This window comes from Mustela nivalis (assembly GCF_964662115.1).
Source record: "Mustela nivalis genome assembly, chromosome: 8".
Lineage (NCBI taxonomy): Eukaryota > Metazoa > Chordata > Mammalia > Carnivora > Mustelidae > Mustela > Mustela nivalis.
The window spans coordinates 28751773-28776900 of record NC_139027.1 but is presented as its reverse complement, the minus strand read 5'-3'; the positions used below and the strand labels follow the sequence as shown (position 1 = coordinate 28776900).

The following is a 25128-nucleotide window of genomic DNA, read 5'->3' as shown; positions in this document are numbered from 1 at the left end:
TCAGGCTCTCTGCTCAGCAGGGAGCCTGCTTCCCTCTCTCTATGCTTGCCTCTGTGCCTGCTTGTGATCTCTGTGGTCAAATAAATAAAAAATAATAATAATAATAATAAAAATGCCCAGGGGTCCCAATGTCTATAGCTATCTCATTAAAATTAGGCTTCTGTTAAATAAATTACCAAAATAATTAGACGTATCGTAAGTAAATTGAAGATAAAGACTTAAAGTCCTGACCTAAAACTGAAGAAATTTGATGGGACCCTTCAGCGTGTTCGGAGAGTGCCACCTATGGGTAGTATGGTGTACTGCACTACAGGTGTTGGACCCTCTGAAGTATTCTTAACACCTAACGTCAGGTGTGGAAAGGTGAGAGTAGTTTAAAAATAAATAAAAAAGCCTCTAAGGAAACAAGTGCTGCAAAAGAGATGGGGAAATGTTAAAACAATTTTTGTAAAATACTAATATTAATCAAAATGAGAGGAATGGTCCTCTCAGTTTTGCTGAGAGAACAGTTGGGAGATAGAAATGTAGAGATACATTTGGTGCAGAAATTCTAGTTCTGGAGATACAAATCATGCTTCTACTTGAGTGCTGGGGGTGGGGGAAATGTAGTCATTACAATATAAGAAAAATTTGAGGGGCGCCTGGGTGGCTCAGTGGGTTAAGCCGCTGCCTTCGGCTCAGGTCATGATCTCAGGGTCCTGGGATAGAGTCCCATGTCGGGCTCTCTGCTCAGTAGGGAGCCTGCTTCCTCCTCTCTCTCTCTCTCTGCCTGCCTCTCTGCCTACTTGTGATCTCTCTCTCTGTCAAATAAATAAAATATTAAAAAAAAAAAAAAAGAAAAATTTGAAATCAATTCTGTCATTAGGGAATTTTTAAACTATTATATGCAAGGTACAATTAGGAATAAAAACTGTGGTTGAAAAGCCATCTTAAATTATTTATAGTTTACCTGTTTTCAGTTTTAGTTAAATTACTTACATATTCCTTCTTTCGTTTCATTATTTATTACACACCTGGATGCACTAGCCAACAAATTTTGGAACAGGTGTACAGTTTGCCTTTTACATGAAGTATAATTTTAATTCTGTAAATCTAACATACTATACAATTATCTTACTAAATTAGAAGAGCTTTTTCCTAAATGTTGTCTCATGCTAATGTGTACATGATACCTTTATTTAATAAATTCTCTATTTGCTGCAACACCAATTTTTTTTAACACTTCCTGATAGCTAACCTACCCCCAATTTTTTCATACGGTTTTGCAAAAGGGAAAGACTTTGGAATCTGATTCAGAACAACTGAACTGGTGATTTCTTCCATATCCATGTCCGGCTCTTACATATTCCCAAATATCTCTGTGTAAGAAGTTTCATAATACCCTTGGAGGTGTGAAGGAAGGCAGGGATTTGAATCATGGACTGAACTTGAAAAAATATCATAACTGGGCAGTGGTTCCAAAGGTCCTTTCAGCAGTCATGGCTTAAAGCCTTTTCCAAGAAACATGTTTCCAAAGAATGTTAATAATAACTTTGGAACATCCTCCAACCGAGGCACAGTGAGTGGTCACTGCCTTCAGCTGAGGCAGCCCAGGGATCTCATGCCCTTTCCGGCAGTGCTTCAGTCGGCTGCCCTGGACAAGTTACTTTAGTTTCCTTTATCCAAAGTGGAGAACTCTTGTGAGGGGATATGGTAATTAATACTCTCTGAGTACAAAAGCATTGATTATTTTTTTTTTAAGATTTTATTTATTTATTTGACAGAGAGAGACTACAAGTAGGCAGAGAGGCAGGCAGAGAGAGAGAGGAGGAAGCAGGCTCCCTGCTGAGCAGAGAGCCCGACGCGGGGCTCGATCCCAGGACCCCGGGACCATGACCTGAGTGAAGGCAGAGGCTTTAACCCACTGAGCCACCCAGGCGCCCCGCATTGATCATTTTTGATCAGAGATCCTGAGTATGATGATTAAAGGAAGTGTAGCTGTTAATAAATTATAGTGGAGCATTGAAGTCATGCTGGAAAGATATAAAAGGCCTCCTAAATTCTGGCTACTAAACCTGCGCACATAATGTCTGCCGTAGATACGTCGAGCAGTAAGTGGTCCCGTTCCCGGGGACATAATCCATGGTATCCGTGGAACTAGGTTGCATGGGATACTATATGGCATGCAAGTGAGCAATTTATGTTTCTTACGGAAAAGATGTATTTACTTCCTCTGTTACAGAATAAAATTTAGTAGCAGATTAGGCACACACAGCTTTGTGATGTAATCATTACATCAGCTTTCTTGCTTGTCAAAAGGCAGCGGCAACAATAGGTCATCCGAGGGTTAAATGTGATGAATGTACGGGAGATGCTTGGATCACAGGAAATGCTCTGGAGATGTTAGCAAATCAGAGCTTGTTCCAGGAAATGAGTTGAGCTAATGCTTCTCCCCACTGCTACCTTTTATTCGGTGCTAGAAGTCTTCTTTGAAAGGAGGCAAGAATTAAAGACAATGAAAAATTGGAAGAGTGTTTGGGGACTCACAGAGTCAAAGGGCTCGGTGAATCCCAAGAGACGCTGCTCCTTTCATGCCCTTCCAGTCTCCAAAGCTACGAATATGTAAGCTAAGGCAGGCTTTATGGCTGGAAAGGATCATTTAATGTTGGCTTTTAAAGGAACATTCAGTGTGTTCAGTGTATCCATTTTTTTTAGTAAAAGAGCAAAATAATGTTAGAACCTAGATTTTCCTGAGAATTTATACATTTTACCCTGCTCCTTATAAGTCCATTATGTTTATAATAAGATCAAACTTTATTTTCTGATGAACCTTTAAATAAATCAAGGAAGAAATAAAACTTTCCTTTAGAGTGACTTCTATATCGAAATTGTGTTAACTCTCTTAACACTTTGGTCTCTGTTTATAAGTTTTATCTATTTGATTTTCTCTCCAGCACTTGATATATACTGGAGAGGTCAGCCCACAATCCTAATAAGCGTTTTTTTCTTAAGCAGCTTTTATAAATCTAATAAATGAAACTTAAAATGACAAATTTAATTTTTAATAAGTTTAAATCCTGTTTACCAACATAATCAAGTTCTCTCAATTCTCATTCAGCACAAACCCTAATCTAGCTTTATTTCAGATTAAAATCTTAAGGTCTCTGTCTGATTCTCTATTACATGGTTCTCCAAAACATTATAAACATACAAAATAACAAAAACCTCATTCTCAAACCTTAACAGAAGAGTATTCCTATTCTAGACTTAATGTACATCATTACTAGCAGAATTTCCACCTCAGGCCAGGTGAAGTCACTGGATAGAAAGATTCATGGCTGGGGGCGCCTGGGTGGCTCAGTGGATTGGGCTGCTGCCTTCGGCTCAGGTCATGATCTCAGTGTCCTGGGATCGAGCCCCGCATCGGGCTCTTTGCTCAGCGGGAGCCTGCTTCTCTCTCTCTCTCTCTGCCTGACTCTCCGCCGACTTGGGATCTCTCTCTCTTCAAATAAATAAATAAAATCTTAAAAAAAAAAAAAAAAAAAAAAAAGAAAGATTCATGGCTGTGATTGTCCGTCATTAGAGAATTAGGACCAGCGCGTGGGGTGTGTATAGTCCCGTGGGAGTCTGAGGGTCCATGTGTGATATGCTGGGCACATTTCATTCCTTCCATGTGAGCGGGGTTTCTCATCTATTATTTTTATAATCAGTATCCTTTAGTACAGGGGCTCTGAAGAGAATAATAGGGCAGATAAAATTAGGAAAAGTTTTTCTCCGTCTGCGCGTGACTCCCTGTAAGAATCAGATACCTGCTTCTGAAGGGATGTGCTCACCCTGTGGGGAGATTCCCCACCACCCTGACAGCTCAGACTGATGATTAACTTCCCTTGTGCCTGTAAGGTAGGCTGGGGGGGGGGGGGTCAAAGTTCTCCAGAAAAACTGACCCAATAAAAGAGAGAGGGATTTCTTGATTGGTTGATTCATTCATTCATTTATTATAAGGAAATTGTTCCCGTAAATATAGAAGCTGGTAAATTCAAAATCTGCAGGGTGGGCTGGTGATGTGGGACGTTTGAGGGGACCCCAGGCTCCAGGTCACAGGCCTTCAGGCAGGAAGAGCCTAAGGGAGTGGGCTGTGGGCTGGAGAATTTTCTCTCACGCAGAAGATCATTCTCTGTTCTTTTCAACCACTCAGTGACTCAGTCATTGCCCACAAGATGGAGGGCAATTTGCTTTATTTAGACGCACCAACTTAAATGTTGATCTCATCCAAAAACACCCTCACAGAAACGCCCGAAACAACGTTTGACCAACTACATCAGGGCACCCCAGGTCCCAGCCAGGTTGGCACATGAAATTAGCTATCACGAGTGGGATTGAGAAAAAGTTAAATATTTGCATTTTGTGGGCCTTCTGCACTGCCCCCTGAAATCACACTCACGGAAGGACCTTAGTTTTCAGTTCTTTCCCCTCCGCCATGCATGCAGGGGAAGGGCAGGGAGGAGGTAGCATACTTAGTGCTTAGCCAGGGCCCCACCCCCACCCACCCCCACTGCTCAGAGGGCAGGTCAGACTGTGAAGGAGAGAGGGGACTTGAGGGGGGGAAGGAGTCCGCAGGGATCAGTGACAGAGAAGCCTGCTACAAAGAGGAGGGTCCGTGCCTCAGAGGAAGAATACTAGAAATGAAGCTAAAAAGTGCATTTTTAAAAACAACCTTGCTTTGGGCCGGTGCATCAGACAAAGAGAAAGCACCAGACAAGTCAGTCACATTCAGGTTAAGATCATACGTTGTAGGGACGCCTGGGTGGCTCAGTTGGTTAAGCAGCTGCCTTCGGCTCAGGTCATGATCCCGGCGTCCTGGGATCGAGTCCCACATCGGGCTCCTTGCTCCACGGGGAGCCTGCTTCTCCCTCTGACTCTGCCTGCCACTCTGTCTGCCTGTGCTTGCTCTCTCTCTCTCTCTGACTAAATAAATTAAAAAAAAAAAAAAATTAAAAAAAAAAAAAGATCATACGTTGTAGTCACTGTTTAAAAACATTTTTTACGAAAAAAGTAAAATAAAATAAAAACATTTTTATGTAAAAAGGAAACCTGGTGTGTTTTCGGAGGAAAAAGGAAAAAGAAAAAAAAAACAAACGAATAAACACGCCAGCGACAACCCAGCCCTAATGGTGGGGAGAATGGACTCCATCTCCTGCCGTAGTACTGGAGTAGCTCTCTGGAGGTGTGTCCTGGAACCAGATAGTCCCCAAACCCAGTGCCCTGGGGTTCGGGAGCCAGCATGGGTCTGGAACACCAGCTGCAGACCTTGCTGAACTGCAAAGCGGAGTATTAACTCTTCTGAGAACCGGTGGAAAACGATTGTCTCAAGGGCTCCCGAACAATGAGAGAACAGTTCGGTGTGAGCAGAATTTGATGACAGGATTTCCATTTGGGGTCCTGAGCACTTCCGAAACTTCAGTTTGCACACAGCTTGGACTTTGCGGTGTTCGTTGTATTCAGTGCTTATTTTCTTAAAAGCTGTGCTGCCTTGAAGGGCTAAGAAGATATTTGGCCCCATTCTTATATAAAATACTCTGAACAGAGAGTCAATTTGATTGCGATGTCCTGTTAGAATCTTTCTCCTTTAGAGCCAAAGCAGAATAATTAAGACATACACATCACATAAGCCATCTGCTGACAAAAAGCAACACTTCTATTTTTAATGAACAAGCGTTTTCATTTTTCTCAAAAATACCATGTTTAGCAACTCGGGCTTTCTCCCTTGAAATGAGAGATTACAAATAGGCACTCAGTTTCTAGAAACACCTTTTCAGTGTTATTTTCTGTTCAGTGATTTGCTCCGCGTGGAAATTTTGCTTTCACATACTTTAAATACACTTTGCTGCTGTGATGATTCTTTTCCCCCCTCTGCAGTGATAAGAGGAGTTGAAATGTCCTCGGAGGAGAATGAAATGTGGTGAATGGGGCTGTGGCAAAGCCACTGCACATAATTATTGAAAGCTGCATTTTATGTTTGAGGTTTTGAATTCAAATAACATTGTGCTTATTCTGACCTTTTCTTAATTGAACTTATGAGACAGCTGTGCTTAGAACAGAGCTGCTGGCCACCCGTGCCTCTGACCTCTTGGCCAGAATAGGCAATCCTGGCAGAGCAGGGCCAAGGGGAAGTTTATCTGGTCTCCCTTCAGGCAACACCCAGATTGGGCCTGTGATGTTTGGGAGAAAAGCATGGAGAAAGTGCTTATAAAGCAATCACACTCTTGTCTTTGTGCTGACACAGATCTTCAAGGAGTAGAAGCTAGGGAGGGCACTGTTTTGGCTCCATATCAGTGGCCAGTATCTTAAAAGAGAAGCAAGTTTCAAAAGATTAGCTCACTGGGGAGCTTAGGACACAGCATGCCTTCCTCCTGCTTCCTTCTGAGATTTAAGTTTCAGTGGCCTTCAGAGCTGTTGTGAACGGTTGTGCTGGTTGTGCACTGCTCCACTCTAGAAGATGCCATTCACATGGTCATCTGTGAGCACCTATAGAGTGCAGCTAAAGAAATCACTGCCAGGAGCAAGAGCTACTGAGATGTTCTCTGATTCTGAACAGATTCAGAGGGGAAGGTAAAAGAGAGTCATTTCAGATTAAAGTAAATGACAATATATAGGAAAATCATCTTTAAAAAGCTCAGTTTTACTTTGTACTAAGTGAGTGGATAATAATATTGGTTCTGTTTGGGATTACTTTAATATTCTATAATTATCTAGAATTTGCCCTTTAAATTATAACAGATTTAACAGTGCATCTTTATCTCATAACCTTGAGATATGTATTTCAGAATATTAAGCTAGTTGTTTTTTTTTTTTTAAGACTTTATTTAAGAGAGAAAGACCAAACATGCAGGGATGGGACCGAGGAAGGGAGACAGAGAAGCAGGCTCCCCGTTGAGCAGGGAGCCCAATGTGGTACTCAATCCCAGGAGCCTGAGATCATGACCTGAGCCAAAGGCAGATGCTTAACTGACTGAGCCACACAGGCGTCCCTCAAGCTAGTTTTGAACAAATATTAATACAGCTTTCTTTGCTTCAAAACTTTAGCAATATTAAAATACTATACTTTGAAACCCCATCACCTTTACCCTTGTTTTTAGCAAAAGAAAATGTTATATTTTGAGAATTTATCCTCACTTGGTCTTTGGAATATCATTAAATTTTTCTGGACCTTCCATTTCCTCAGCAGAGAAATGAATGAGAGACTAACCTTATAGGTTACACTGACTTCTTACAGTGTATTAAATTCCATGATTGTCCATCATTCTGGAAACACCTAGGTGAGCATCACTGAACTCGATACCGGCATCTCGTGGTGTTTACCTTCTATCACAACCACACGTTTCCATGACAAGTTGTCTTCCCTGGATTCTGCAGCCTAATAGTAAAGATTTTCTATTCAGGATCATGGACTATGTAAACTAGAAAGGACCGCAGAGATCAATTAGTTTTCTCATTTTACCAGTTAAAAATAAAAAGGTTAGCTGAACTCCAGTATTATTTTTGTTTCTCATGACTTTTTTTTTTAAAGGTGAAATTCACGTAAGAAAATTAAGCATTTGCAGTTTACTTTATTTTAAAGTAGACTCCACACCCAGTGTAGATCTGAACATGGGGCTTGAACTCATGACCCAGAGATCAAGACCTGAGCTCCAATGAAGAGTTGGATGCTTAGCTGACTGAGCCACCCATGTTCCCCATAGAATTTTCCATTTTCAAGTGAACAGTTGAGTGGCATTTAGTACATCCCCCGCATTGTACAACCTCCCCCTTATTCTGAAGCACACACTTAGCTCCTATTTTAAAGTAATTCTTACTTGGTTAATGCAAAAAGAGAAGACCCAGTGTATTCCTGATACATAATACTTACTAATTTTTGTTGTTTGTTGCCTTTTCAGATTGTCACTGCAGAGTGATATTTTTTTTAAAGATTAGTAATTTGACAGACAGAGATCACAAGTAGGCAGAGAGGCAGGCAGAGAAAGCCTGGGAAGCAGGCTCCCTGCTGAGCAGAGAGCCTGATGTGGGGCTCTATCCCAGGACCCTGAGATCATGACCTAAGCCAAAGGCAGAGGCTTTAACCCACTGAGCCACCCAGGCACCCCTGCAGAATGATATTTAAAGAGCAGGAAAAAAGAAAATAAAATGGTATAGGTGTCTTACAGTTGAAAATATGAGGGCGGGGGGGCGCCTGGGTGGCTCAGTGGGTTAAAGCCTCTGCCTTCCGCTCAGGTCATGATCCCAGGGTCCTGGGATCGAGCCCCGGGTTGGGCTCTCTGCTCAGCGGGGAGCCTGTTTCCTTTACTCTCTCTCTCTCTCTGCCTGCCTCTGCCTACTTGTGATGGCTGTCTGTCAAATAAATTATTTATTTTTTTAAAGATTTTATTTATTTATTTGACAGAAGGAGAGAGATCACAAGTAGGCAGAGAGGCAGGCAGAGAGAGAGGAGGAAGCAGGCTCCCCGCCAAGCAGAGAGCCCTAACGTGGGGCTCGATCCCAGGACCCTGGGATCATGACCTGAGCTGAAGGCAGAGGCTTAACCCACTGAGCCACCCAGGCGCCCCTGTCAAATAAATAATTTAAAAGAAAAAAAAGAAAATATGAGGTAAATCAGTTGAGAAAACAAGCATGTTAAACTGTCCTCTTGTTTGCCTGTTTATTGTACTGTTCGGTCTTCTCCTGTCAAACATTGGAGGTTACCTCATTCCCGTGTCCCCTGTGATTGCCTGAATGTAAGACTTGAATGCTCTATTTCCAAAGCCCTGGGTATTTAGAAATGGGGAAAACTCTTCATGCTGTCCTTAATAAGAAATTCACAAGAGATCAATCATTATTTCAGGGTTTTCGTATGTGGCATGATTTAATACCATTACAAGTGTATAAATTTTGGATCCAGGTTTTAGAAAGCAGAGGGAGCCTCCACTTTTTGGCATTCGTACCCAACTAATCTGTCTCTCCGGGAGAGTCTGGCTACATAAACAGCAATCTGTTGGAAACACAAAGAGTGACTGAACTTGGAAGGGCAGCGTTAGGTGACTGCTGGGGTGGGGGAGCCCGGCTGGTCTGTGGTCCATGAGTTTTCCTTAGAGCATTAACATTTACGGGAGTCCCGCAGAACATAAACCCTGCCAAGACTTTAGACTTCATTACCTCCCTGTCCTCGACAAGTACAGTTTAATTGAACATTAAGCAATTTGATCTCTTTCACCTAATAAATCGAGCACATTCAATAAACATAAATCCTGCTAATGATAGAGCTGACCCTGGTGGGGCTGAGCTCATCAGCGTTCATGGTTATTACTCTCCCTGGAATTTCAGTCACAAATGCTTATTGCCGAACTACATACTTACCTGGGGCTTACCGTCTAGGGAGCGCACTGAATAATTTTCTTTGCGGGGTTTCTGGAAAGGCAGCTGCGGAAGAGAACCTGGTTTTGCAGATGGACCAGTTTTGGTTTGAATCTCTCACCTAAACTAGGATGAGTGACAGGATAAATCAGAAATAAAAGGAGTTAACTGTGATAATTTCATAGGGTGTTCTGAAATGGAAGTGAAAAATGTGCAAAAGCTCACAGCAGCTCACGCAGGGGAACTTAATTATCTCTGAGAGCTCACGTTCCTTTTTCTCCCATGTTCCTAAAGAAGGGATCTAGAGTAGCCAGTATACATGGTACTTTTTTTGTTTCTCTTAAGCTTGCCTTTTTTTTTTTTTAAGATTGTATTTATTTATTTGACAGAGAGATCACAAGTAGGCAGAGAGGCAGGCAGAGAGGGGGGGGGGAAGCAGGCTCACTGCTGAGCAGAGAGCCCGATGAAGGACTTGATCCTAGGACTCTGGGATCATGAACTGAGCCGAAGGCAGACACCTCACAACTGAGCCACCCAGGCGCCCCTCTCTTAAGCTTTCTTATCCGTTAACATATGCCTGTGACTCTGAGTTACCTTCCTCCTCCCCTTCACCTCGCTGGCCTCCGCCCTACAGATGCTCACCTCCAAGGTGAACCTTCCTGGCTGGCTGCTCTCATCACCTTCTCTGTGGTCCCGATCAACTGTTGCACGTGTCACCGTGTATGCACTCTTGATCACAGCATCGTTGTGAGCTTCCTCTCTCCCATATCCCACCCTGCCCATAATAACTCTCCATGTCTGGCGGAATGAGTGAATGAGTCAGTCACAGAATGAGACAGTGACTTGCCTTTAAGAGTGCAAGGGCGGGTACCCTAATCCTGTTGAGCAGATGAAGCTCAAAAAAATAGGTCCAGTCTGAGGAACTAGAAAGCAGAAAAGCAACACTAGGACCTTTGACTCTGGGTCCTTTTCCTTGTTAGTATACCCTGTTTTCCTTGTTAGTATACCCTGTTTTCTCTCATAGTTCAGCAGGTTTTAATATCCGGGAAGCAGGGTTATAGCCTCTTCCCCAGACTCTGTGGGTCAGAGTTTTTCTCTGAGCAGAATCTTAGAGACCCCCACACCCATCCCAAACAGGTGTCCAGCTCCTCAGGATGTGACATGGCCGGTGGAATGCTCACACAGTCCTCTGTCGTCAGTGCTGGCTGGCATTTTCTGTCATTGGCGACTGTGTTTCTAACCTCAGAGCTTTTGCTGATTTCAGTCACAAATGCCTGTTTATACTGCGCATGCGGAAAGGCTCATTCCATTATTCCTGTCCTCTCCCTTCATGTCCTGCTTGTGCGTCTGTGTTTTCCAAACACAATCATCGATCGGTAATACGTGTGGAAGACTCTGAGAAAAACACCCACTCTAGAAATTAGAGCAAAATATGACCGGTTCTTATTGTAGGAGAATCAGTCCTTGGTCCTCCTTTATTTGAAAATAATGCCCTTCAAATTTCAGAGCCCTGAATTTTTAGCCTCGGTGTGTAGACAGTGAAACACAGCCTTGTCCTCATTTCTCAAAGCAGCTGGCTTTAATCTGTCTCAGGACTAAAGCTTCACCTCCCGGCCTCCCCACATGCCAGAGTGGCATCGTGGCGCATGACGGTCCAGACCAGCCCTGCAGATGGGCCTGTCATCAGGAGAGGAGATTTCCTGCCAGAATAGAGTAAAGTGCTTCTCAGGGCTGCTGACAGCAGAGGCCCCAGACCCAGTGGCTCCAGGGGGTAATTTCTAAACTTTTTTCTCTTTTTCTTTTTTTTTCCAATTTAAAATCAAAGCCGCACCATCTGTCATAGGAATCTTCCATGCCAGGGAAAGGAGTGTGACCGATGGCCTGGATCTTGTTTAGACGAGGTTGTGACGGTGTCCCAGGCCGTCCCATGTGTGTCTTTCATAGCTTTGAGCAAGACCTTCTCATTTGTCCTTGGGGTGAAGAATGCACGGCAGGGGGGGTGGCTTTGAGGTGTGAATATTTCCATTTCCTGTTCATTTCACATTCGTATCGGGCTAGATCCCAGATGAACACATTGTATGATGGCTCAGAAATGGCATTTGCCTCAAGTATTAGCTTTGCTAAGCCAACTTTTCTCTGTAGCCATCCCCAGGCGACGGGGCACATAATCATCATTGATGTGTTTAAGTAAAAGGTGTTTTAGAGAAGGCACAGTATGTGTTCATCCCCACACGCTGAGCTGGGTGAAATGGAGAGCTGGGAAGTTGTAGAAATAGTTCAGGGATCTGCCTTTCCTGGGTTCTGTACCCTCCGCCCACCACAGTTCACTGTGTCCCCAAGCTGGAGTGAAGCCATGTCCCAGCCCTTGGGATCAGCAAGGACATGCATCTCCAAGCTAGAAGGGGCTCTGGTTGTGGCTTTGGGGTGCTCAGAGGCCCAACAGGTGCTAGAAATGATGCCCATGCTCAGTTCCTGAAGGGGATGCCTTGCTCAAGTCTCAGAAAATTCTGTGATTCTCCAGTCGCTCCCCTGAAGAGGATAAGTCTGTGTACTCAGGACCTCGCTGAAGGATTCAGGCATATAATGAGAGTTGCTGAATGTCAGACCCCTTCTCTGAGGTCCGTTAATATTGTATTTCTTTTTTTTTTTTTAATGATTTTATTTATTTTATTTGAGAGAGAGAGAGAGAGATCACAAGTAGGCAGAGAGGCAGGCAGAGAGAGAGAGAGAGGAGGAAGCAGGCTCCCTGCTGAGCAGAGAGCCCGATGCGGGGCTCCATCCCAGGACACTGAGATCCTGACCTGAGCCGAAGGCAGCGGCTTAATCCACTGAGCCACCCAGGCGCCCCTAATCTTGTATTTTTGCTCTCACTGCCTGAACAGGTAATTCAGTGTGTCAAGGGAGCAAATCATTCTGTCCCCTGTTGTTTGAGATCAAGTCCATGAAGACATCTTCCTGTGTTGACTGAGCAAGAGTTTCCCTCCATGTATTTAAAAATTCCAAATAAGGGGCGCCTGGGTGGCTCAGTGGGTTAAAGCCTCTGCCTTTGGCTCAGGTCATGATCCCAGGGTCCTGGGAACGAGCCCCGAGTCGGGCTCTCTGGTCATCAGGGAGCCTGCTTCCCTCTCTCTCTGTCTCTGCCTGCCTCTCTGCCTACTTGTGACCTCTGTCTGTCAAATAAATAAATCTTTAAAAAAAAAAATTCCAAATAATTTTGAAAGAATATTTAAAAACATCTAGAGCGTGCTTTATTGCTCTATATTTTGCTATGTACTTTTTTTTAAAAAAGATTTTATTTATTTATTTGGCAGAGAGAGAGAGAGAGAGGGAGAGAGAGAGAGAGAAGCAGGCTCCCTACTGAGCAGAGAGCCCGATGCAGGGCTTGATCCCAAGACCCTGAGATCATGACCTAGGCGGAAGGCAGAGGCTTAACCCACTGAGCCACCCAGGGGCCCCTGCTATGTACTTCTTTGCCCGCTGACGACTGCTTTTACCTTTTGCTGACACTGAAACTTGTTCTTTTACTATCTTTGAAAATCCTTCTTTATTTGCACTTAGCGATTCTTCCCTCTGAGATAAATTAGAACCCCCATTTCCTTGGTGATTCAAAATTCAGGATAGTTCCGTAATGCTATCTCATTTTCATACATCAGTAACCCAGAGGTAGACAGATGAGAATTGTTACCCCTGTGTGACAGATACGGAAACGGAGCCCTGCCCGGAATGGCTAAACTGGAAAGTAAGTGGTCCAGTCAGGTTTTGAGCCCCAGCTTCTGGCTCCAGAAGAGCCCATGTTCCTCCCGTCACCCCAACGCTCACTTCACCCTTGACCCTGGCCGAGAACGAGAGCAGATGTGCACGACAGGAAGGGCGGCACAAATGGATTAGGGTAGACCCGTCCGTGCTTCCAGAAAAATAATTCAAAGTGCATGTCCTGGTGATGATGGGAACATAGTGCATCTCAGATACGAAAGAGCGTATGTTTCATGCAGAAATTGTGTTCTGATAACTGACCAAGACTGTTTTGAAATGTGGAATGTTTAATGTGTAAGAGAAAGTAAATCAGCAAAGGACAGTAAGTTCTAGAATCCCAAAAATGCATGGATGAGGAAGAAAGGGCAGGGAAAGAAGATTCGGTGCGTCCCTGAGGTCCCCCCCATCCTCCCCTTTACCAGCCCGGGTCCAGTTAGAAGCCCACCTTAGGAACCGCGTGGTAGTGCCCAAACACAGCGTACAGCTTGCTTTCTTGATGCCTTCGGGCAAGCTCTTTCAAATAAATCCCAAGTACCTTTTCTGGCAAAGTAGATCCTACTCGTCGTCTTCATTTCGGGTCAGGTGCCCCCTTTCCCAGGCAGCTGTACCTCCCCTTCATACTTCCCTGTGGGCCCTTTTCTTCTGCAGTGCCGGCTGGTGAGGTCTGGGAGGGGAGGGACCCACTCATTTCGTGGAGGAGGAAGGATGATCTAGGGGAAGACCCAGGCCTAAGGGCTAGGCAGCCCTGAAGGACCCAATGTCATTCAACAGCTCAGGACCCTCAAGGCTCAGCAGGGCCTCCCCACCCGGCAGATGTCAGCTAGGACCGTGCTCAGCCACCTCCGGATTCAGTTTTACAAAATAAGAACATGAATTTATTTTTAATACCTGCTCTTGATCCACAAGCGTTGCTTGGGTGTAAGATACTGAACCCTCTCCCTTTCGGATATACAACAAACCTACAGAAAATGTCAGGAAAGAAAATAACCTCAGCTCTGGGAACCTGTAAACACTCCGGCAGTCTTGCCCTCACAGGGAAATCCTTAATTCTTTTTTGAACTTGAAGCGGAGCCGACAACCATTTGTGTTCTCTTTGTGGATTTGGGGGCAGGGGAAGTTGAGGGTTTTTTTCCAGGTTTAGCTGTTTCCTTAATGAAATTAATATTTCTTCTGAAATGGTTTCGTTCAGAGGTGTTGGCGTATCTGGGGTCCGTATGCTGTTCCTGGAATGCTTTCATACAGGGAAATTTTGAGGAAGGGGCAAACCATAATCCTACCAGTCCAGGGTCTTTTCTGGCCTTATGTTTCCTTTGTGCAGTGTGGGGAGAGGATTGTGTGCACATGCACACACACACCTTTGCCTCCTTTAAGTAGGGACAGAGGGTGAAAGAAAGCCCGAGAATTCACACTATTGCCCTACTGCATTTCTTTTTCTTTTCTTTTTTTTAAGATGTTATTTATTTATTTGTCAGAGAGAGAGAGAGTGCACAAGCAGGGGGAACAGCAGGCAGAGGAGCCTGCTGAGCAGGGAGCCCAATGTGGGGCTCGATCCCAGCATCCTGGGATCATGACCTGAGCCAAAGGCAAATGCTTAACCCACTGAGCCATCCAGGCATTTCTGGCCTAGTGCATTTCTTCAGTTTTGTACGTTACAGGAGGAAGCAGAAGAGATGAAAACTCCCCCCAATTTGAGGTCCGGGCAAGTGTGGCTTTTGCTTTGTGTGACTGTCCCGAGTGTGTCCATCCGGTTCTGGGGCCTCCAGACAGAGCTCCCCAGTTCTGGCAGAGCCTCTAAAGTCTGAGGAGCCCCAGGATTTTCACCATCCTAGATAAATCCTTGGGCAGTATATTTCGGGGCAACATGTATCCAGACCGTGAAGCGCCCCCTTCTAAAGCTCTCTTCTCTAGACCTTGCCACAACTCTGCTCCAAAACTCAAGCAAGAGCTGAGGACTGTGAAATGCCTTGCATGCTCAGTAACCCCGGAACATCTGGAAAACCAAGATCCTGTGCGCCATTTGGGTCCTGGGAGGGATCTACTGGAGAGTTTGGAAAGTGGCCTTGGGGCTGGCCCAGCTTAGAGTAGGAATATGGCCTCTGGAAAGTGGTAGCTGTAGAAGGATCTGTGTGGGGTGTGGAAGAGGTAAAGGCATGGGTTTCAGAGGAGCTGACACCATAAAGCAGAGGTGATGATGGTGTCTCTTCATAGGCCTGTGCTAGCGTTTCTGTGCCTTAATGTGTAGTAGGTGCTTAGAACGGTGCCTGGCACAGAGCCAGCCTCCTAGACTGTGAGCTACTCTTATTGCTACCACGGTTACTACACTAGGACAGTCGCCCTCACCACTACGGTAATACTTTGTTCATCTAGACCCGGCCTTGAGCATAGAATTAGAATAGTCACAATACATGGGGTGCCTGGGTGGCTCAGTGGGTTAAGCCTCTGCCTTCAGCTCTGTCATGATCTCAAGGTCCTGGGATCGAGCCCCACATCAGGCTCTGGTCAGCTCAGCGGGGAGCCTGCTTCCCCCTCTCTCTCTGCCTGCTGCTCTGCCTACTTGTGATCTCTCTCTCTCTGTCCAATAAATTAAAAAGATCTTTAAAAAAAAGAAAAAGAATAGTCACAATACAGGCATCGTTGCCAGGTTGTGTTATTTTGGTATCACCAGAGATCCAACTTTTCTGTCCCTTCTGAATGAAAACGAATGTCCCTGTCGGTAAGAACAACTGTACCTTCACGGTGATAACACCTGACAGTTGCAGATAAAGTCTTTCCTCTAAAACGCCTGCTGTCCTCTGAGCGCTGGCTCCTGTCACGGTTCCTTACTCTCCTGGAACTCGGCCTACCACCGGCTCAGCCGCTGCGTTTGGTCTTCCATGTAGGATCCGAGTGACGCCCTCCAGCAGGTCATTGTGTGCGGGGCGACTACAGCTCCCCTGAAGAGTATGGAGACAGCTCTAGACCCAGTGGTGCACGTGCAGGGGTGGGGAGGAGGGGGCTGGCCAGTCCCTGGTGCTCTGAGCTGTGAGGGGTGTACCCCGGTGCCGGCAGACGGCCATGACGTCTCACGCGGCTTGTCATTTTCTTCTCAGACGACTATGCCCAGCTGTGTAACATCCCCGTCACGGGACGCCGGCGCCCATATGGACGGGATGCCTTGGTGGACTTCAGCGAACAGTACGCTCCAGAAGCCGATCCCTACTTCATTCAGGACCGTAAGCCAAACTTTTCAGTTCTGTTGAAGCTCAGCTGTGGTTAAAGGTTACCCAGTGATTCTCAGGAGGGAACCCCTAAAGTTTAAAAAAAAAAAGATCTCAAATCCATAACAAAATCATGTCTTTATCCATTCCATGATGGTCTAACATAAGGGGCAGGGTTTCTTGAAAGCCTGGGTATAACTGCCATCTTATTCCCACACAAGGAAATGACATGTCAACTGTGCCAAAATACAGGTATTTTAGAGTGAGAGGTCAAAAAAATTGTGCTTCTGGTCAGAAATTGTGAGAATCCACTCAGGGTGGATTTATTAAGTAAGGAGTGATGCACGCTGGCTTCTCCAAGATTTGTGTGCAGAGTTTTTTTCCGTGGAAGGTGGAGTGTGCCTCTGGGATCCCTGATCCCATTTAGGAAAAAAAAAATGTCTGACAGTTAATGCGAGTGTCCTGGATAAGGAAGCCACTCAAGCTAAAGGTTTCTCTGGGGGAAAGCCACAGCTTTTCAAATTCCAAATGCAGTATTGGTAAAGAAGAGCTTGCCTCACTTCAAGAATGGGAACGGGGAAGTGTGGATCCCAGCTGCCTCGTCCACATCTCCCAGACGGGCCCTCCTTGCAGTGGGGCAAGCGACACCAGATTTTCCAGGCAGGGAAATCCCTGCAGACCGGGGAGTTGGAGTTAGGACTTTGGAGACACTGCTGAATTGCAGACACAGTGAAGCCTTTTCTTTCTTTGGACCCTGTTACCTGTGAACAAAGCACACTGGCCATGACCTGATTCCCGAGGAGCAACCCAAGCTCTGTGGCTGCATTTGGAGTAACTTCAGTTCTGAGTCAAAGAGTATTTCCTTCTTTCCCTCCCCTTCTCTTTCCTTCCTCTGCCTTCCTTTGTTTTTTTGTGTTTTTTTTTTTTAAGGCGGGTGTTGATGGAAATATATATTGATCTTCACCAGAATTAACAGTGCTTCATGAAAACAGCCTTGTACCTGTCCTGCCAACTTGATTAACACAGCCCTGTGTAACCCTCACCCAGGTGTAGAACATTACGAGCATCCAAAAGGCCCCCTGAAGCCCTTTCCCAGCCAGGCCCCCCCCGCCCCAAGCATAACCAGTCTCCCAACTTCGAATACCTCTGATTTTTACTTTTAATCAACAACATACAACCCTGCACTACTTCATGAAATGTGTCTAAAGACACCAACAGGTGTAAGACTGTGCACTTACAATTTCTGCACTTAACCTGTGACTATGTTACAAGTCAACGGGCATCTACCTTTAAAAAAATAAAAAGGGAGAAGAAATATTAAGGTTGAAAGAAAGCCCAGCTGGCTTGTGCCATAAATCCCAAGTAACAGGTTAAGTGTCTAAGCAGCTATGTATGCCACAGTCATGTGGCTCCTGTGTGCACTTCTGTCACATTAGGTAGAGTCCAGATTCCAGGAATCTTCGAGTTGAAATGTTCTGACTTGTGTACTTTCTTTCTTTCTTCTTCTTCTTCTTTTTTAATGCTGATGTTGCTTTAAAACTTCTTTCTAATCCACTACAAATGTTAAGCATCACACATGTTGGCGTCACATCAGTTTCCTATTTAGCAACATAAGAAGCTGAGATGCAATTCTTAGACCTTGACCTTTGACTATGTCAATGGCCTTTAAACTTACAACAGGTTATGAGAAATAGCTCCTTCTTCCCAGACCAGGAGCAAGGACTTTCTGGCCCTGCTGAAGAAACGATTGTATTGGGTACAGAGTAACGCAGAGGGAAGGCTGAGGTTTCTTATCTCCTGACTTCTGGTTATTTAAGAAAGTTGAACTGATAGCTTGGGGGTAGCTTTGGTTAAGGCAGTATTCTATAAAAGTAGAATCTCCTAGAGCAGAAACCAGTTTTTTTTTTCTTATAAAAGACTAGAGAGTAAAAATTTCAGACTTTGCAGGCCTGCGAAAGGCTTTGCTCGGATATCGCAAAAGCAACCATAGACAACATGTCAGCGAATGGGGATAACTGTATTTCAGTACAATGGTATTTATAAAAGGAGGCAGCCAGCCATATTTGGAGCAGGGGTTGTACTTTGCAGACTCCTGTAGAAGTATTTTCGGAAGTCTGCTTGATGTGTGTGTTTAGGAGTTTTCAAAATTTAATTCCATGTTTTAATTTCTGTAATAATAAAAAATTTGAGTATTTATAAAGTCAAAATGATTTTGCCATAGTACCTAGAATTTGAAAATATTTTCATAAATTAAGACTTTATTTTCTAAAGTATTTTTCAAACTGGCTTTGGGGCCCTAAGACAAAATCTGGATGGCCTTTCACTTTTCTTTTTCTCCTCTTCAAAATTTTTAAAAGGGCCTGTCATAGATGTGTTAATTTTTTTTTTTTTTTAATTCATTTGCCAGAGAGAGAGAGAGAGAACAAGCAGGGGGGACAACAGGGAGAGTGAGAGGGAGAAGTAGGCTCCCTCCCCTCAGGGAGCCCAGTGCGGGACTCAGTCCCAGACCTCCAGCATCATGTCCTGAGCCAAAGACAGACACTTAACGAACTGAACCACACAAGCATCCCTCGGTGTGTTTTGTTGTTGTTGTTGTTGTTTTAATTTTAAAATCACTTGAGTTACACCTTACAGCCCCGCATAAGCAGTGATGTTTTGCTGCCCCCTGCAGTTACACTGGAGAATTACTTCAGAGGCCAGATGGAGAGTTCTAGTCCTATTTTGAATTTTTTTTTTTCTTCAAAGCGGACACATGATGAGGTTCAGAAATGGGGTAGGGGGTGGGGGGAACGGAGAGCCTACAACAACAGTGTGTCCGTGTCACCATGGATTTATATTTACAACTTTTCTCTCTAGAAAGAGAGCTGAACACTCGAGATGCCTGTTAAATCTGTTTTTATATTACTAAACGCGAGCTCTAAATCAGTTTAAAGATATCTGAACTATAAAAAGAGCCAGACAAGGACTTCTTTGTTTCCCTTAAAAAAAAGATTTTTGGCTTTCTAAACACAAGTATGATGTACTTTTCTCATTTATCAGAATGTTTCGAGTCCCTTTTACTGTCTTTATCCTTTGATCTCCTGAGAGCCCTTTTGTAAGGCTCATTCCAACGCTAGAGCAAACAAACAGACTTTATGGGGCAAGGCCAGCCTGGCTTTTCACTGCTTTCTGGGGAACTCCAAGTGAAAAACCACGGCCTAAAATTCTCTACAGATCTTCTGAGCAAATGTCTGTTGCCCTGTGATAGTGACTTCCATTGGTTCCATCCTGAAAGATGTTCTGCCATTTGCCCTACTGAGAACTCAGGAAATTTGGAATTTTATTTATTTATTTATTAAGATTTTATTTATTTATTCAACAGACAGAGATCACAAGTAGGCAGAGAAGCAGGCAGAGAGAGGGGAAAGCAAGCTCCCTGCTGAGCAGAGAGCCCAATGCAGGGCTCGATCCCAGGACCCTGAGATCATGACCTGAGACCAAGACCTGACTTAACCCACTGAGCCACCCGGGTGCCCCAGAAATTTGGAATTTTAAATAAACACTTCTGTTAAGTAAGGGCAAGACCAAAATCCATACTTTATCATTTTTTGTGATTTTAATATACACTATCAGAATTCAAGATGTGGGGCTACTCATGGACAATATATACAGAGTTTTTAATATCGTGTGCTTAATGTTTTATACAGGTATATTCAGCATAAAATTTTACTGCTATCTTGAAGGCATTTGAAACAGGTATCTGAATCATGTATATATGGTGAACCATAACCTTGATAATTATATAGTTTAAAAGATGGTATAAGAGGCTGTGATTTATTTATTTGAGATTTACTTATTTGAGAGATTTCTTTATTTGAGAGAGAGAGCTAGAATGCAAACAGTTGGAGAGAGAGGGAGAGAATCTTCGAGCAGACACCCTGCTGAGCTGAGCGCGGATCCCAAAGCGGGGCTTGATTCCATGGCCCCAAGATCATGACCTGAGCCGAAATCAAGAGCTGGCCACCCCACCCACTGAGTCCCCCAGGCACCACAGAGGCTGCAGATTTCTAACCTGGCTCCTGTCTTCTCCTTTCCAGGTTTTTTAAATAGCTTTGAGGAGTTGCAGGCTGAAGAGTGTGGCATCCTCAATGGGTGTGAGAATGGCCGCTGTGTGAGGGTGCAGGAAGGTTACACCTGTGACTGCTTCGACGGCTATCACTTGGACATGGCCAAGATGACCTGTGTTGGTAAGGGCGCTGTGTGTCCTCTGGCTGGTTATTCTTGCCCTAACATCCCCTGTGGCCAGATCGCATGGAATATTGAGTACATTAAAAGGGATCCGCAGTGTCGGCTTGGGAAGAGGAGAGACGTTCTGGAGGTGGTCGGTGGTGGTAGTTGCCCTGCAGTGTGAACATACCGCATGCCACCGAACGACCCACTTAAAAGTGGCTAAAATGGCCAGTTTTATGTTTTGTATATTTGACCACAACTTTAAAAAATAACACTGACAGCTCATTTAAGAACTCATATTGTGGTACTTCAGGGGGAAAGGACAGAATGTTCCAGGTAATTAGTTGGATTCTAACAAGTAGTGTTTTCCGCAGTACCAACACCAGCTTAAGGGATTGTAAACATCCAAAAACCATATAACTGTGGTGGTAATCATTCTGGAGAACGTTCCTCCTAAAGCCCCTCCCCCTCCCTCCCTGCCTCTCCATCGGCCATCCCTTCTATTTTTAAAAGACTGGTCAGCATACCTTTGTTCTTCCTCCTGTGAGCCGGGCCACCTCCCAGGGCCTGGCCCTTGAATTTTTCCTCTTTCTCTGGTGCTTCTACTCCCTCCGGCAGCAACCCCCTTCCCCAGTTTAGTTTTGCTTGTCTCCGCCGGCAGTAGGTCTGGAAGAGAGGTAAACCTGGGTTATTACAGGTGTTTCAAGTGCATGGAAAGAAATCGAAGAAGGTAACTCGAGCCTTTACAGAGGCTGCCTCGAGGGCTCTCCGCTCACTTGCTTGGTTCTTTTCCTGTGTATTCCTGTCGACCAATCTGAATGGTTTTTTCCGTACCCGCAGAAAGGAACTTAGAAGTAGGAAAGGTCTTCCAGCTTTCTCGAGTTCTGACTCTAAAATGTCAAGCCGGCTGCATGTTCATGTTGTATTAAATAGGGAAGAAAATTCTAGAACCTCTCAGAGGTACAAAGTCGTATTATGTTGAGTATGACTGCAAGAGACAATAGTGAGGAAGACTGTCCAGTTCACTGGCGGGGGGAGAGCAGAGAACCACCAGGCCGTGCCCGGCCGGACACCCCAGGGCCTCAGGTAAGCTCTAGATTACATCTCCTCTCAGAGTCGTGGGGGAGCTTGTTGACCTGCGTGGTTTGGCTTATTGCAGATGTAAACGAATGCGACGAGTTGAACAACCGAATGTCCCTGTGCAAGAACGCCAAGTGCATCAACACCGAAGGCTCCTACAAGTGCGTGTGTCTGCCTGGCTACGTCCCATCCGACAAGCCCAACTTCTGCACCCCGTTGAATACTGCCTTGAATTTAGACAAAGACAGTGACCTGGAGTAAAAGAGAATCCACATAACCGAAGCCCATCTACTCTGCACTGTGTAAAGGAGAAGAGAGAAACGTATTATACTTGAGACATTGCCCCTAGCCCGGACCGGCGGAAGTACGGCCCCGTGGCGGAGCTGTGTGTGTCCTCAGAAAGGATCCAGCGCGAGCCTGACTGGTGTGTGACAGACCAAATGGACGTTTCTCTGAAAAACCAGTATATATAGTCTGTTCATATGTAAAATTCAGTGGAAAAGAGGCGGAACAGTGCTGTTATTTTAAACAGAAGGTTGTATTATGATGTTTTGTTTTCACTATTGCTTGATTAAATTCGGCATTTAAATAGTGGTGGAAATATTTTATATGATTTTCATTTTTTGGTTGTGCAGTTCCTTGGCTACTGTTTTTCTTCAGATTTTTTTTTTCATTCTCAAGTGCACACGTCTTTGATGAAATATTGTTAAACTGTATTATAAGTGTTGTTACACAGGGTTATGTTATTCCTGGTCTGGAGCATTTTTTTTTTTTTAAATCCAAACTGTCTGTCCTGTGGAGCAGATGGTGAATTTTGTTTCAAAACTTTTATACACATTTGGAAGAAAGTACTTTATATTTACGGCGTACTGTCTGATTTTAACGTCCATCCTTAGCCAAGCTGCTAGTAGGCGTCCATTGGATCCTTTGCTGCATTGAAATGGAAGAATTAATGAGCTTACATTAGTATTGTAATTGTGTAAAGTCAGCCCAGCAAAATTTTTTGGAAACTTGATGATCCCACCGTATTTACCATTGTATGTTAAAGCAAAATAAATCACCATTTTTTTAGAAAAAAAAAAAATCTACCTGAGAGTAACTGTCAGTGAGTATCTGTGTCCAAGTTGTATCCCCCTGCCCCACTGATTTTTACAAATGGTTCTCTAGTAATGTAAAGGCTTTTACAGGCTAATTATTAAATCTCTTAGATATTGTTAGGGACTGAATTGTATTCACTCCCAGAATTTGTATGATGATGTCCTAGCCCCCCCAATACCTCAGAATGTGACTGTACTTGGAGACAGGGTCTTTAAAGAGGAAATAAAGGTTAAATGAAGTCTCTGGGGTTGGCCCTAACCCAGTACAACTGGTGCCCTTGTAAGAAGAGATGAGGGGCACCTGGGTGGCTCAGTTGGTTGAGCGGCTGACTTTGGCTCAGGTCATGATCCCGGACTTCCAGGATGGAGTCCCGCATCGGGCTCCCAGCTCCACGGGGAGTCTGCTTCTCCCTCTGACCTTCTCCCTCTCTCATGTTCTCTCTCACTGCCTCTCTCAAATAAATAAATAAAATCTTAAAAAAAAAAAAAAAAAAAAAGAAGAAGAAGAAGAAGAAGAGGAGGAGGAGGAGGAGAAGATGAAGACAGACAGAGGAAAGAGCATATGAAGTCCCAGGGAGAAGTCCGCCATCTCCAAGCCAAGGAGAGAGGCCTTGGAAGAAATCAGCCCTGCAGGACCTTGATCTCAAACTTCTAGCCTCCTGAATTATAAGAAAATTTTATTTGTGTTTAAGCCACCCAATCTGTGGTACTTTGTTACAACAGCCTTGGCAAACAGGATATAGATGGCAGACAGATACCACAGGAACAGGGAAAACCGCTCTCAAGGTTCCAGTCCCTTCTTAATACCCAGCTCTCGTTATGCAATTACTAAAGTGAGTTTCAAGATCCATTTTTCTTTTTACTTCATAAAAGCATCTGAGTTTAAAGAAAAACAATGAAACCGTGTATAGGGATACCTAGCAGAAAATCTCATTTAACACTCTCCTGAAATACAGGACTTTGTTTTTAATACCTGTAGTAGGAAGAATAGTGGGATATTGGAGATGTCCATGTCCTCTTTCCTAGAGCCTGGGACTATGTTACCGTATGTGGTAAATGGAAATTAAGGTCACAGATGGAATCAAGGTTGCAAGTCAGCCATAAGAGGGAGGTTATCCAGGTAGGTCCAGTGTCATCACAAGCGTGGAAGAGGAAGATAGAAAAGGAGAGGCTGGGAGAGGTGTGAGACGTAGGTGAGAAGGACTTCCCTCCCATGCCGGCTTTGAAGGCGGAAGAAGAGGCAAGAGGGGATGAGCCAACGATGTGGCTAGCTTCTAGAAGCTGGAAAAGGGCAGGTCCCATTCTCCCCGAGACCCTGCAGAAAGCACAACTCTCTTGACATCTTGATCTCCAGCCAGTAACATGGATCCACTTCTAACCTCTAGAGCTGTAAGATGACAGATGTGTGTTGTTGCAAGCCATTAAACTTGCGAATAATTGGGTGCAGCCGTGACAGAAATCTAAAACAACACCCGTGTATCATAAAATGGACCTCTCAACAACTCTTTATATATAGGAGAAACTTAACAATAATAGCCCTCAAACTCGGCACAAGCATTTTAAATAAAATGACTTGTTGGCGCAGGTCTTGAATTAGATTCCAAATGTTAGCATAGTGGGAATCATGGTGGATGTTTGAGAAGCACCAAGACTATCAACGAAGTAGATTGGCTGTGGGATGTTGCTGGCCAGATGGCATGCTTGTGTTCAGTGCATTTCCACAAGGCTTTCCATGTCTTTTTTTCCATTGTTTTTACCTAGTTTTGTGCACATCCCCCCAAAAACATTTTGTGTTTGTGATAATGTATGATTCTTTTAGCTCCTTTCAGTAGTTACTGCAATTTTACTTTTAGCGTCCATTGTCCCTGAAACCACAGGTTTCGGATTCTGTGCCAGAGCTTCTAAGTCGCTGGCCACGGAGAGACAGGTGCATCATCAGTGCCCTCTGATGATTATACTGGTTATATAATCTGTTGTGCCTAATACACGTATTTTCCAGCTGACCGAGCAAGAGTCTGTCTACAGAATGAGTCTATGTACCTTAAAATACCAATAATAACATTCTCTCCTTTTGTCAAAAAAAAATGCAAACTCTGCACCAGAAACACTAGACCTATCTGATCGAAACTTACATAAAATGAAGTTATGTTCTTGAAACCTGCCCTGTTAGTAAAAGTGAGTACTAAACAGACCTAGCAAACCAAGCCCTAAAACATATCAGAGTTGTTTTATACAATTGCATCCACATTCCTCTAAAAAGAAAATGCTTATACATTCAAAAGAAGACAGTAATTTAGCTTTAGTATTTTCACACAAAGGACTTTCTTACTCTAAAATGTGCCTAAATTTCCCTGGGTGATCTTAATGTCTTCGTATTGGCAGAAACGACAAATCCGATATACTTAAAAATGAGGTTCGTGAATATTTCA

At 44.2% G+C, this 25128-nt stretch overlaps 1 protein-coding gene across 16 annotated transcripts in view; it reads left to right on the top strand.

Moving 5' to 3' along the window:
- LTBP1 (latent transforming growth factor beta binding protein 1) overlaps positions 1–22686 on the top strand; it is a 401809-nt gene extending 379123 nt beyond the window's left edge. For all 16 annotated transcript variants that reach the window (XM_082745539.1, XM_082745535.1, XM_082745542.1 and 13 more), the window contains 3 exons: positions 16206–16328; positions 20390–20539; positions 21682–22686. In XM_082745539.1, the coding sequence (XP_082601665.1) occupies positions 16206–16328; positions 20390–20539; positions 21682–21863 (455 nt within the window). In that variant the 3' untranslated portion in view covers positions 21864–22686. The remainder of the gene's footprint in view (positions 1–16205; positions 16329–20389; positions 20540–21681) is intronic.
- Positions 22687–25128: the final 2442 nt, after the last annotated feature.